Source organism: Balaenoptera physalus, assembly GCF_965194825.1.
Source record: "Balaenoptera physalus genome assembly, chromosome: 15".
NCBI classification, from domain to species: Eukaryota; Metazoa; Chordata; class Mammalia; order Artiodactyla; family Balaenopteridae; genus Balaenoptera; species Balaenoptera physalus.
In genome coordinates this window covers 9,558,535-9,573,288 of record NC_138894.1, presented here as the reverse complement: position 1 = coordinate 9,573,288, position 14,754 = coordinate 9,558,535, and the positions used below count along the sequence as shown (strand labels likewise).

At 43.4% G+C, this 14,754-nt stretch overlaps 1 protein-coding gene across 4 annotated transcripts in view; it reads right to left on the bottom strand.

Moving 5' to 3' along the window:
• The window catches only part of AFF3 (ALF transcription elongation factor 3), a 557,646-nt gene that overhangs the window by 12,714 nt on the left and 530,178 nt on the right, over nt 1–14,754 (bottom strand). For all 4 annotated transcript variants that reach the window (XM_082427229.1, XM_082427230.1, XM_082427231.1 and 1 more), the window contains 2 exons: nt 6,121–6,184; nt 3,451–3,587 (listed from right to left, as the gene is read on the bottom strand). In XM_082427229.1, coding sequence (XP_082283355.1) covers nt 3,451–3,587; nt 6,121–6,184 — 201 coding nt within the window. The remainder of the gene's footprint in view (nt 1–3,450; nt 3,588–6,120; nt 6,185–14,754) is intronic.

The window sequence follows — 14,754 nt, the reverse complement described above, 5'->3', positions numbered from 1 at the left end:
TTTCTCTAGTTGCGGCAAGCGGGGGCCACTCTTCATCGCAGTGTGCGGGCCTCTCACTATCGTGGCCTCTCTTGTTGCGGAGCACAGGCTCCAGATGCACAGGCTCAGTAGTTGTGGCTCACGGGCCTAGTTGCTCCGCGGCATGTGGGATCTTCCCAGACCAGGGCTCGAACCCGTGTCACCTGCATTGGCAGGTGGATTCTCAACCACTGTGCCACCAGGGAAGCCCCATGTCACTGCTTTTAAATAACATTGCCTTGAGCATCACACGGTGGTATAATTTTTGTTTCAATCATCGACTGTGATTTATAAAACTCATGAGGAGGATAGTTTACTTCATGTACCCATAGTTCTGCTCTTACGTTGTTTTTCCTTCCCTCCTGTTGGTCCAAGATTCCTTCTTTTGTCACTTCCTTTCTGTTTGAGAAACTTCCTTTAGCCAACCTTTAAAGGCAGGTCTGTTAGAAACAAAGACTTTTTGTTTTCCTTAGTCTGAGAATGTTTTTATTTCCCCTTTATTCCTGAAGAATGAAGTCTCACTGAATCTAGAGTTCACAGTTTGACAGTTTTTTTCTTTCAGCATTTAAAAAATGTTGTGCCACTCCCTTCCGGCTTCCATGGTTTCAGATAAGAAGTCAGCTGTTATCTGAATTGGTGTCCCCCTATGGGTAATGTGTCATTCCTCTCTCGTTGCTTTCAGGACTTTTTTTTTCCTTTGTTTTTAGTTTTCAGAAATGTAGTTTTGACATGTCTTGGCATACATTGCTTTGGCTGTTTATGCTGTTTGGGTTTTTCTCCACTTCTTGAATCTGTAGGTTTATGCCTTTTGCCAAATTTGGCAAGTTTCAGCCATTACTTCTTCAAAATATCTTTCAGTTCCATTCTCTCCCTCTCCTTCTGGGACTCCAATAATGACATGGAGGTTCTACTGTCATTGTGCTTTAAGCTCTACCCTTTTTTTTTTTTTTTTTCAGTCTGTTTTCTTTCTGTTGCTCTGATTGGGGGTAAATTCTATTTTCTGTTCTCAAGTTCATTGATTCTATCCTCTGTCATCTCTACTCTACTACTGAGTCCCTCCAGTGAGATTTTTATTTGTATATTTCTCAGTTCTTTAATTTCCATTTGGTTCTTTTTCAAAACAACTTCTATTTCTTTGCTGAGACTTTAATTTTTTGTTTGTTTCAAGAGAATTTGTAATTATTTGTTGAAGCATTTTTATGATGGCTGCTTTAAAATCCTTGTCAGATAATTCCAACATCTGATTCATCCTGGTTATTGGTGTCAACTGATTGTCTTTTCTCATCTCAGTTGTGGTTTTCTTGTTTCTTGGTATGATGAGTGAGTTTCTATTGTATCTTGGACATCTTGGCTATTATGTTAGGAGACCCTGGGTCCTGTTTAAATCTTTTCTTTTAAAAGGAAGTCACCCTGTTTAGGTTTAGCAGGCAAGTCATAACCTACTTCTGTGGGCTGTGGTTCCATTTACAATTTAATTTTCAGAGGCTTTGTGGTGCAATTTTGATTTGTGGTGGCAGGGTTCCACCGGCCAGTGTCCCCCAGTCACTTGGCGTCCTTTGGTGGAGAAAGGAATTCTCTTGCCTACTGGGACAAAGAGCACATCCTAAGCTGGGTACCTGTGGCATGATCCCCCTTGGGAGTGCTCCCAGCTCCCGAGTGTCTCTCAGTGGGGGAGGGGAGTCTCAAACCTGGTGGGCAACACGCAGATTCAAGTGGTATATTAATGCTGTTTTCTAACTCAGATAAGAAAAACTCCTTTTTATCTTAGTTTTTGGAGTAGTTTAAGGGATTCTATTCAATCATTTAGAAAATGGATTGTGTTTTCCACCCACGCAAGGTCCCATCTCTGGTGTAGAGCGGGTGTGCACATCAGGACCTCCAGTTTATTTGACATCAGGCTTTTATCGTTGTTTGGATTTATTTGTTTGTTTTTTTAAAGTTTGAATGCCTTTAGGCAGGCTATGCAGTTCACCAGAGGCCCTGTGACTTGCTTATTTGTTTATTCCTCAAATATTCACTGAATACATACTATGTTCTAAGATCTTTCCCAGGGATTATGACCACATTAACGAACAGATCAAACAAAAACCAAAAACATCCTTCTGTCTGAGGCACTCACATTCTAGAACACACTATGGCTTTGTGCCTGTCCACTTACACCCATATTCTTCCATGCCTGCCTGTGGGCATCTGAGTCTGTGCCTTATTCTGAGGAAGAAACATGAGAATCTAGGATCTCTTAAAGTAATTTTTTTTTTTTTTTTTTTACTATGGCAATTTCTTTTCTTCACTGCCCAAAATGCTGTACCATGTAAGAAAACAGTATGAAGGAATCACCAATACATTGGTGTAATAGAAATATTTTAATGAGAAAAATGGTTGGACAGTGTTAACTTTCAAAACATTCTTGAGAAGTGCTTTTTGAAGATGATGTGTTCTTGATACTGGGATGACAAAGCCAAAGGCTGTCATCCTTTCCTATTTCCTGAAGGAGAGTAGTGTAAAATACCAAGGAGCAAACCTGGGCCAATGCATACCAAGAAGGTTAAATTTAGGATGACTAGAAATCTTCCATCTGGAATGGTGAGACATGGTAAACCATATTTACTCTTAGGTTGCCTAGAATTCCAGAATTAGAAAAGTCTCTTAAAGTTAGTTTTGGGAAGGATTATTTCATATAATGGGTATTAGACATTATCCCAAGCAGCTGAACCAGCTAAAGACATAAAACATATGATGAAGGTTCTCAGTAGTGTTAATGGATGAAATTCCCTTAATGGTTCATTAAAGAGACATTAAGGATGTGCCTTTCCATGTTGCCATCATGGAAGACAAAGAGTCTCCCACCCAGGTCCTTGCTGTGCCCCTGTAAGAAACCCTGCTTCTGTTCACACTACAGGTCTTAACCCAGGCCGGGGATGGTGCTCACGTCCAAGTCTTAGACCAGAACAACGCCAGCACCTTTTCAGATAGTGCGTCGTAGGATGGATTTCCTTTCCTAAAATCCCCCTGAATCTTCTTTCCTTTCATTAAATACTTCTGAATCATTTACTGATGAAGTTAGGATTTAGATTATATGAATCTGGATCAGATTAACAAAAAAAAGCAGCATGGAGATGAAGTGAATTCAAATTCTGCCACCTCCCAGCTGGGTGAAGTAGACATCTCACATCTCCCTCAGATTCAGCTTCCTTTCTGCAGCCAGTGGGGTTAGAGGAGCTGCCGCCACCCCCCAGCACTCACACAGAGAGCGAAGGAGGCAGGCTCTGCAAAAACGTCTTGCAAGATTGTCCGCTCTTATCTGGGGGATGAACACTGGTTCTTGGTAGCTGACAGTGCAGGCTGACATTCTTTTCTGTGTTCACAGCACTTACATACATTCCTCCCTCCACCCCCAACCCCTGCCCCCAAGCAAGAAAACGCAGCGCTTACCTGATGAGCTCAACTGTTTCTGAATACATTGTATAAGGAGATTTGGATTCCATTGGGCCCTGCTCCATTGCATTTCCACACTCAATGAATGACAAGGCTGCTTCGGCATAGTTCAGAGCCTTTCCAAACTTTTCCACCTGATCAAGAGAGTTAATACAGTGTCTTCCTTAGGAATAGTTTTTCAAACAGTGTTGTCACATAATCTATACACTGTGAGAAACCCGACTTTGAAGTTCCAAACTCCTGTGAATGGAGCTGAGAGAAGACAGAGACAGGGTAATACCTTCTCTAGGTATTCTCGCAAATTGCTACCGGTTTAGGGTAAGTGAGTAAAAAGGTTATACAGAATTATACCAAATCCACATCACAACTGCCAATCAGAATTGTGCAGAACTTCACGGTTGCTTTAATTTCTGTTGCCCTCTTTCCAACTCCTAATGGTTTGTCAACTTCGCTCCTTGGTCCTCACTGCTGTGCTAAATATATATCTACGTTCACAGGCCTGACTCCATGTAAGGGTTTTCACACTTTCGGGGTATACTCTCACTTTGATGGTTTAAGGCCTTCGTTATTATCTTTTACACTATTTGTGACATTTAAATCTCCATGCCTTCCTTTAAGTATGTATTTTTTAGTTGTTTCGTTAGCAGGTAGAACGTCACCCTAAGGGTGAGGGTGAGGAGAGAAAGGGAGAGGAGGTAAAGCTCAAGGCATGATTTCAGCTTGAAGGACACAACGTTGAAAATTAATAAAAAATGACCTTCTGGGATTATAGGAGGTACCTACATTTATGTTAATCTTTACCCATATCAGTGAGGATAACAAAGCATCAGCTTTACGTTCTTAGGTTCTCATACATCTAAACGTACACATCAGGTGCGTGCATGGTTCCATGCGTTCTTCCTCTCGGTGGGTGATGGCACACTCTAAATTTGAATTGCATCATCTCCCCAGTTTTCAAACATTCATTCATCAATCAAAACAGAATCACACAGATACTCTTAACTACTGATCTAAGTCTTGCCTCTAAAAAAACCTCTCATTATTCATGACACCTCAGGAAAGGGAAATGTAGAGCAGAATTCTCCCCCATTAGCAAGTCAAAATTTTAAACAGCTTATAACCCTAAGAGGCTATAGAGCAATATTTCTCGGCAGTGCTTTCAGATTAAGGAAGTCATTTCTTTCAATAAGTATTTGCTAAAGCACCTGATTCTGTGTGGTCTGTACTTGACACACAAAAGCTCCTTCCAGGAACATATACGTGGAGAGAAAAAATGTGCACTCACAAGAGAGCTCAAAGTGCAAGGCAGTCTGTGATTAACTAACCGAATGCAAAGCAAGCAGTCCAATGCCAAAGACAGGGCAGGAAGGGAGCAAGTGATGGGGCTACAGGGAGGCTGGGGAGGAAACTGGGAAGGAACAGTATGATTTGGCTGAATTTGTTAGGAGGACACTGAAGGTGTGGGTGTGCGTGCGAGTGCGAGTGTGTATGTGTGAGATGTTGTGAGTGTGTGAGTGTGAGGTTCCGCAGGTGCAAAGACCTGCCAGCTGGCACGAGTCAGGTGTGCTTAGAGGCAGCAGGGGGCCAACATGGCTGGAGCAGAGTATCGCTGGGAAAGGCCAGGTTGGGCAAGATGACACTGACTGAGGAAGCCTGGTAAACCTTGGATGATTCAGGCAGGAAATTTCATTCTGCTTTAAAATTCAATGTGACCATGCATCGGTTTCTTCGGGTGACCAGAACTCTCCATCAGACTGTGGGATTGTGAGGACAAAACTCTACCTCCTATTTCCCTTCTGTATTTTCTGATACCCCGTGGTTATTTCTCTGTACACCAGTGGACCTAGGCAGTGAGCTTCATATAAAGAAATGTTTGGTGGGTAACATCAGTAGAGTTGGGGGGTGGGGTACAGTTATGGTTTAGGCATCTGCAACCCTGGAATAATACTCTGAAATGCCTTATTCACCTCCAGCGCCCTGATTTCACTTATGAGCACTGGAGGGGAGCAGAACTAGAATTACTAGACAGGAAAGACTCCCTTTGGATGAGATCTTCTGACAGAACAACCATATGATCTCTCTTAGAAAACACCAGAAGTTTTCTAACTCTTGCCTGAAGGCTTTAAGCTTTCTCAAATAGATTATCCAAGTCAGAAAAGTTACTCTCTGAAAACATCAAATCATACAACTTCAGGGTCTTACGTGCAGTGTAATAGTTTCTGGGTTGTCCAGATTCATAGGAAACATTCATTTTGGCAGGTACATATGAAGAACACAAGTCTTTTTGAAAAGGGATTTGATCCTGGGACCAAGCCAAGCGTTGGCCAGGCCAACAAGGGAGAAATATGCAAACTTGGGTGTTTTTTTTTTTTTTTTAAGGAAAAAAACTATTACCACCCACTGACTCCATTGCCTCTGGTTCCTATTCAAACTTTAGGTCTAAATTGAAATCTTAGTTTAACCAGGGCTTCCTCCCAGTCAGACATTATTGGTCGAGGTCATAATTTACTGGGCGATGAGCACTGGATTATATAAACATTTTTGCCTTGAACAGACCCAGCCATCCTTGTAATAGATTTTGTAATGACCCCAGCTATGCTGCCCCAGTGATGAAGCTGCGGTACAAACGTCATTTGGAGGAACGGATCTGGAGAGAAAAGGTCTTACCATTGCATCTGCTTTATGCTTCATTCGCTTAGCTTCTTGCATAAAATAATCCGCACTGCGTGGCCTACGAGGAGAGAGTGATACGAAACGTCATTACTGGGCACGTGCAAGATCTTTTGAAAATATTCTTTCCTTTGCTCACACTTGAAGCACAATTTCAAGACTCTTCTTACGATGGAATCAAGTTTTTTTTTTTTTTTTGCATTTCTGAACTACTATAGCCTATATGTAAAAGACTACGATTATATTTCTCTTAAGTTAACAATTCAAAACACACTCAATATATGCAGATAAATATATACATTTACAGTGATTTTTAACATGGATCCCCAGTACCTAATTTGTGAATCAGAGTTTTTATTGCACGGTTAAGAAAACAAGTGCAAAATCTTATTTCACAGGTTATTTACACAAAACAATCCCTCTTTAATGTAAAGATGGCAGAGATACCTCATAATAATTGTATGGATATGTACAGGTGAGTATATTTCTGTACCCTTATGAAAATCAGTGTTGTTTGTATGCATAAATGGTACCTAAAATTGCTTGTATCTCTGTATCTAGTTATTTTAAAGCTTTGCAATGAAAAATGAAAAGAGGTAATGCTGTATGATTACATTCCAGTTGTAATAAAGTTAATTGTAAAATGATATCTTCCTTGTCACAATGCAAACATGGCATGTATTCTCTCTAATTCTGGTAAACATTAACACCAGACATGGGCATTATTAAAACAATAACCCTGGGGCTTCCCTGGTGGCGCAGTGGTTTAGAGTCTGCCTGCTAATGCAGGGGACACGGGTTCGAGCCCTGGTCTGGGAAGATCCCACATGCCGCGGAGAAACTGGGCCCGTGAGCCACAACTACTGAGCCTGCGCGTCTGGAGCCTGTGCTCCGCAACAAGAGGGGCCGCAATAGTGAGAGGCCCGCGCACCGCGATGAAGAGTGGCCCCCGCTTGCCGCAACTGGAGAAAGCCCTCGCACAGAAACGAAGACCCAACACAGCCAATAAATAAATAAATAAATAAAAAGATTACTAAAAAAACAAAAAAAAAAACAATAACCCTGGCCAGCGCTGACTCTGCTGGAGATGAAGGGAATTCATCCAGAGATGGATCTGAGTGTGTGACATGACCCCAAGTTACACTAAATTACTCAGCAGACAGTAACTTTAAATGCTTCATTGGACAGATTTTTAAAAATCTACATACTTTAGGTACCATCAGCATAAACTTGTTTTGCATTGTGGGTCTTTATATAATCAATAAACTTGACCTATTCATGTACCCACCATAAGCCAGGACCCCCTGAATGGGAGATAAGATGTAAGCAGTAATATTAATCATGAACTGTTTAACCTATTTAACACACTTATTTTGAACTGCCTTCTTTCAGCTAAGGGGTCTTTTCCCCAATGCAATATTAGGTAGTCAGAGCATCCTTTTATCCTAAGGGGTCAAAAGGCTTAGAAAAATCACACATACCATGTCAATGACATTACCATCTAAAACTATAATGCTCAGTTGAATGGTTTTAATCAATCAATCAAACAAATAAACAAACCAGGATCAAAGCAAATACTTAATTTTGGGTCACAAATCACAGAAGCAAGAAAAAGACCTTGGTTTTCTGTCTCTTCTTCCGCATAAAATATTGTCAGTACTGTAGTAACATGCTGGGAATTTTTAACATTTCCAACAAAGAAATGAGGAACATGGCTGCAGGATTTCCCTAATGTGCATAATGAAACTCTGTCTCTCAATCATGAGCCCTTCACCATTTTTCCTGCCACGAAGGCCTGGACTCTTTCATTCATCATGATGGGTCTTCATTGGTGGGTGAGGCCTGAGGTTTCCTTCAAAGGAAGGCCCTGCTCTGACCCGCTCTTCTTGCTCTAGTTTATTTCCTCAATGTTCACGCTTCTTCCATTTGAATGGCGTTTTCGTTGACTTTCACGATGGTTTATTCTCCTTTGTCCACATATCGACCTTTGAACACATACTGGCTATCTGTGGGGTCTTTGATGCCGACTGTGGCAATTTACATGATTTTTGTTCTTGTTTTTGTTGTTTAATGGACTGATTTAATTTTTCTGAGCAGTTGTAGGCTCAGAGCAAAATGAAGTGGAAAGTGCGGAAAGTTCCTGTGTACCTCGCGCTTCTGCGTGTGCAAAGCCTCCCTCACTACCAACATCCCCACCAGAGCAGCACATTTGTTACAATCGATAAACCTAAACTGACATATCATTGTCACCCAAAGTCCACAGTTTACATTTGGGTTCACTCTGTGTGTTGCACATTCTGTGAGTTTTGCAAAATGTATAATGACACGTATCCACCATTATAGTATCATACAGAAGAGTTTCATGCCTTAAAAATCCTCTGCAATATCTTTCGTTTGTCCTTTTGCTGAATGCCCCAAAGCCGAAGACCAGACCTACCTCTGCCCAAACCCAGATCTGACTCCTGAGCTTCAGATGGGGTCCTGGAGCCTATTTGTTCAGGACAAGAGTTCAGGCATCTCCATCCATCTCTCCCCCACTGTTATCACATGCTATGAATGCTCCCTTGTAAACATCCCTTTCTTTCCCCAATGACCATAGCCACCAAGTCTAGGCTTTCGTCACCTCTCCAGGCCTCTAGTTTCACACCCATCCAATCTATTCTGAGCTTTAACCCTTGACCAATGTTTGTAAAACGTGGCTTTCATTATATCACCATCCTACTCACAGACCTAAAATCCATCTCCAGGGCCTATGAGATCCAATTGCAGTTCAGGTCTCCAATAATCTTGCCTAACCCTCTCAACCGTACCACTCACCCACCAAGTCCCTCAACCGCAGCCAGAGCGGCGTCCTCACTGTCTGGCTGGCATGCCATCGCTGTCTCAGAAGCTCTGCTCATCCTTTCCGTCCTTCCTGGAACACTCACGCCTCCGCTCATTCATTAAGTGCTTATGACGAGCCAGACGTTACCTGTCCCTCAAATTCTTAGGCCATAAGGCCTTCTTGGTAATTTTGGTCCATGCTCAGCTATGTCTTTCCTGATCTCAGATACCACCTCTTGTTTACACTTCACTTCCAGGCATTTAATTACCTTCTGAGCTGTCCTGGGCTACAGTCATTGCATGTATGCAATTTTGCAGCTGGACCATTTTCAGCGGGGGCCCTGTTGTAGACCTCTTTGATCTTCCCCACCCTGTAGTTTTAGGTACATGGCAGAAGAGAAATGAACCCCCCCTTGCATTCATATTTTGAGTTTCGAAGAGAGAGAGAGAGAGTTGACTTCTGATGGGGTGCAGCCTCGAAGCCAATGAGCCAGAGAACATCTCCATGGCAACCGGAAATTCTCCACATCATTATCTGTCCCACACTCCAGTGTAGGAATTTGGTCATTTTTCTCCTGCCCTGTTTTTTGCAGACCTTGTCACTAACGGATGGTCATTTTTTCAAATGCACTTCGTTTTCATGAAAGAATTACTTTGGTAATAAGCAAAGGCATCTGCTAGCGTCCTTAGTTACCCCTGGGGTGGCAGTGGCACCTAATTCCTAATACGGGTACCTTAATCAATGCTGGCTTTACCTGCAGCATGTAAATGTATTCTTTAAACCTGAGATGGAGACCGAGTCACAAACTCTCACAATAGTGTAGGTGGATAAGTAACACATCTATTTTCTGACTATATCACAGCAGCTACAACATTAACCTGAGATGCTGAAGAAATGTACTATCAGGGACTGTTTAGGATCACATGAGAACTCTCATCTTTGCCTCTAATGGAGGGCTTATTACACTGAGTCACTGAAGATTGCCTGATGATTGGTCCGTTTTTTTTTCCTTTCAGGTGATTTCTAGAGCCACACTCCTAGATCAGATCATTATCAAGGCAATGGGATGATGGGATGTCACCCAGATTGTCCGGCAAGGCAGTGGACACGTGCTGTCATGAAGGCATCACTCCGATGGTGACCTTCAAGTCAGCAGGAGAGTAAAATTGCTCTCACCATTGTGGCAGTTACAGAATATAACATGGCACAGGCACTAAAATGAATCTAATGATCGCAGCGTTCAAACTGATTTTTCATCGAATGTTCTTTCTTTTCTTTCACATGGAAAACTTAGAGTTTTGCTTTTCATTGTGATCATAACGTTCTTCACATCGTTTCTCACAGCGATGGTATTTGATGGTGATACGTGAGCAACCCTAAGAAAAGTACAGTTCAACATCATGCATGTAACTAACCGTGTCTCTGGGGCTCTTCAGAAACTGGGCTTGAGCGATCCAAAAGTCAAAGCCGAGCGACGTGTATCTTTGTTATAAGAGCTCTCAGCAGCAAAAAAAATGGGAGCACTTGATCCAGAGGGAATGCGTCCTCGTCACCTCCCACTGCCCCCACCTACACACGGAGCCACCTTAGTTCTAAGCAGCGGCGGGGGCTGGGCTACCCTAAAATTTCTTCTGGCACCAGCGTATTAGAGCAACCTCGCTCTCTGTTCTCCTTTGTGGCTGAGATGGCATTGAACGCTCTCCCACGGAGAGGCTGGCAGGCTGCTTTCTGTGATTCCTACCTCTGTGAAATGCACCTCCTCAGCAGAACCAGACTGTTTTGTGAAAACTGGCAGAGATGGCGAACTCAACGTGTCTGAACAAACGGGTTCCTTGGCATAGCAGAAGTGGGGATCATTTTCTTAGGGAAGTTGAAATCCAAATCAGACAACTAGGCAACTGCACACCAAATGAATTCGTCATCTGATAGCCTGTCAGCTTGTCATTTAATAAGTCCCCGAGGTGTTACTGTGGCCCAAGCTGTGAGGTACTTTCTTTACCAAGAAGAAAGTGTAAGAAGTGAGGTAATTGTTTTTCATGCACTGAGTAAGTGAATGCTGTTGATGAGGGCACTGCACAGCCAGGGACCCCGGTGCTGCCGTTGGCTTTATGAGTGCTTCCCGAAGGAAGCAGGAAGACTGCTTTTCGGCAGCAAGGATTCGAATGTAGCTTTTGTTTCTACACCCTTGATGTTGGCTGGGACCCCCGAGTCCCTGGCTTCTCAGAAACATAAGCAATCACTCATTGTGCCTCCTACAGGCCACAGCCTCTTGCAGGTGACTCCTCTCTCGGCCACACATAGAAAACGGCGTGTGCTTTTCAGGACACAGGCTAAATGGCAGGTTTTTGTCACGTGATCATAAGCAACTTTCTATCGAAATGGAGACGCAGCAATTTGATTGTTGTTCTTCTCTGGGTGTGATATTTAACAAATGAACTTATTTACAAAACAGAAACAGACTCACAGACTTAGGAAACAAACTTATGGTTACCAAGGGGGAAAGGGGGTGGGGGAGGGATAAATTAGGAGCTTGGGATTAGCAGATACACACTCCTATATATACAATAGATAATCGATAAGGACCTACTGTAGAGCACAGGGGACTCTACTCATTACTCTGTAATAACCTACATGGGAAAAGAATCTGAAAAAGGATATATGAATATGTATAACTAAATCACTTTGCTGTACACCTGAAACTAACACACCATTGTAAACCAACTATACTCCAATATAAAATCAAAAATTAAAAAAGGGCTTCCCTGGTGGTGCAGTGGTTAAGAATCCACCTGCCGATGCAGGGGACACAGGTTCGAGCCCTGGTCCGGGAAGATCCCACATGCCGTGGAGCAACTAAGCCCGTGCGCCACAACTACTGAGCCTGTGCTCTAGAGCCCGCGAGCCACAACTACTGAGCCTGAGCGCCACAACTACTGAAGCCCGCGCGCCTAGAGCCCGTGCACCGCAACAAGACAAGCCACTGCATTGAGAAGCCCGCGCACCACAAGGAAGAGTAGCCCCCGCTCGCCGCAACTAGAGAAAGCCCACGTGCAGCAACGAAGACCCAACGCAGCCAAAAATAAGTAAATAAAATAAAATAAACCATGATAACTGTAGAAAAAACGACTGATAAAAAAGAAAATTAAACAAAAAAGATAAAATCATTTTACAAGCCCTTAAAATGATCAGAGAGCTCAGATTTCAATCAGGGAGATCTAAAAGGCCTTGTCCCCAACTCCTGCCCTCCCAACACCCCCAGCCAAGTCCTTTTTTTTTTTTCCTTTCTTTCTGTTTTGGTTAGAAAAAATAAAAACCTGGCTGAGAGGGGTTTCATAAGGGAAAAAATTCCATATGAAGAACAGAAAGGCACATGAATGGTATATCAGGAAAGGTGGGGTCCAGCTTTGAAGCGACTGGGAAGGGGAGCCCCTCGGGAGAGGAAGCACGGCCACGGCAGGCCCTCCGTGGGCGCGCCTTGCCTTGATGTAGCATCACCTACTCAGGGATTTCAGTTGGTGTCCTCTCGCTCAGTCATCTGGCCTTTCACATACAGGAATCTTCCACGCTCTATAAAATTAAAACCCTTTTTATGCGGCTGCTGAGCACTCGTATATCACAAATGCCGACTCCCTCTTCCTGCCCCGCCAGCCACATCTCACAGGCCAGGGCTTCAGCACCGCCTGGCGAGGGGGTCTTTCCTCAGCGTAGGGAGGTTTAAGTAGTTGGGCTCCTGGTATTGGTGCCACGGGGACAGATGGGACGTCTGGTGGTGTGGCTGAATGTGATGATCGTGACTGACTCTTCCTTGTGAAATGTGGGCAAGAGACAGCACATCCTTCTGGAAACAGCAGGCAGGGCTGGCACCCGGGGTTCTCTGGCTCCCCGGCACAGCAATATGGCACGTGGGAAGAGGGGCCAAGCATTTCACCACTCAGCTCTGCTCCGACGCCTGTACTGAGGACTTCGTGACACAGTTGTTCAATGGATTTTCCACCGCCAAGAACTCCCCTGTCACTAATTATGACACCAAGTAATTTACAGCTCACGGCTCTGCACTAATAAGATCCGTTTCCAGGCTTTGAGCTGAATTAAGTGCTGTCACTCATGGACATAAATCCTTACAGATTTTTTTTTAAACGAAAGTTTGGTAATTACACCAGTGTCACCTTAAAATCAGGGCTCTCGAGGAGAGAAAGCGGTGCACGGCTAAACGTCAGGGGTGAGCGTGCAGGACAGGCTGACCTGGATCACAGTTTTAAAACAAAGTATTCGGTTCAGTTCCATCTACATCCTGAAGGCACCAACTGGTGCCTGTTGAACGGGCAAGTAACCTAGGAAAAGGGCCTGGAAGCCCGTGAATTTAAATTGACTTGCACGTAGTAGATTCCTTACATTCACAGAAAGAGAAAGAAAAAAAGATGCAGGCATTACCCCCTGGGAATGTTATTCTAATTCAGCTGGGGTCATTCAACAGTTGTTATTTGAGTGCCCACTGGACTCCCGTGGCTGTTGTCTGAATCGCATGTTTATTCAACCGTTATCGAGTATTTATAATACAAAAGGATGAGTTTACTTTATAAACAAAAGCTACGTGATGTGGCTTTAAAAGTTACATGACAGGATGGCATCTGTTACTCATTGGAGCGCTATAACTGGATTTCCATCAACTCTAAATCATTCCACTGCTAATTCTCTAGTTCTTTCTTTCCTTCTGGTGGCCTCTCTTTGGTCATGTCACTGCCTGTTGACACTCTAGTGAGGAGAAGTCAAGGAAAATGACAGGAGCCAGGTCATGGTCCTTGAAGCTGGTGCAGAGCAGAGAGGGAGCAGGAGGCAGCTAAGTTTGTGGTCCCAGGGAAGCTTCCTGGAGAGGCCACCCTTGTGCCTCCATCTTCCCTCAATTAATAACTGAGAATGAATCAGTCATATACCCTTGCTCCTACCCCTGGACCTCAGGACACACCAACTGAACCTGGGAGACACTTTACATACTTTTAGGTGACTTCCTAGCCCAATGATCTCTTTTTCACTATTATCATTATTTTTTAAAGTATTTATTTATTTATTTGGTTGCACCGGTCTTAGTTGTGGCAGGCGGGCTCCTCAGTTGTGGCATGTGAACTCAAAGTTGCGGCATGCATGTGGGATCTAGTTCCCTGACCAGGGATCAAACCTGGGCCCTCTGCATTGGGCGCGTGGAGTCTTAACCACTGTGCCACCAGGGAAGTCCCCCCCAGTGATCTCTTAACGGACATATTTTTATTGTTCCAATGAAGAGACAATGCCTGTTTTTGCTTTTCAAGCTTGAAGAATCTTCCCACGACTTTCTCAGTTCAGCGGTTAAGCGGTTGTTTGAGTTGCATGTTTCTCTTACTGTCATGGATTTCAAATCAACTGGGACACGTGGCAACTGGAAGATGTCTCTCTCTCTCTATGATGGATATGAAAGAGTGCTTTTTTATTCTATTGTATCTTTATCCATAAAGGGAGAAGCATTGTATTGTAGCTGTCAGCCAGAAAAATTACACACATTGCTAATGGGAAGAACGAATGATAACAGCCTCTTGGTTGATACAGATAGGGACAAAATTATATTAGTTGCAGTCTCAGCAGATTGAGAAACATTTCCTCTTGTAAACAGTCCAAGACACTGCAGGTAGAAGTATGACCATTTAGTTGTTGCTGTTTCAGACTTAGCTTTCTGGTCCATACACTGGAAAATTCCTTACATTTTAATTTCCCATACATGTGTGTGTTTAAACACCATGCCCTTGATACATCTGATGCTTTGGGTACCTTACTGTCAA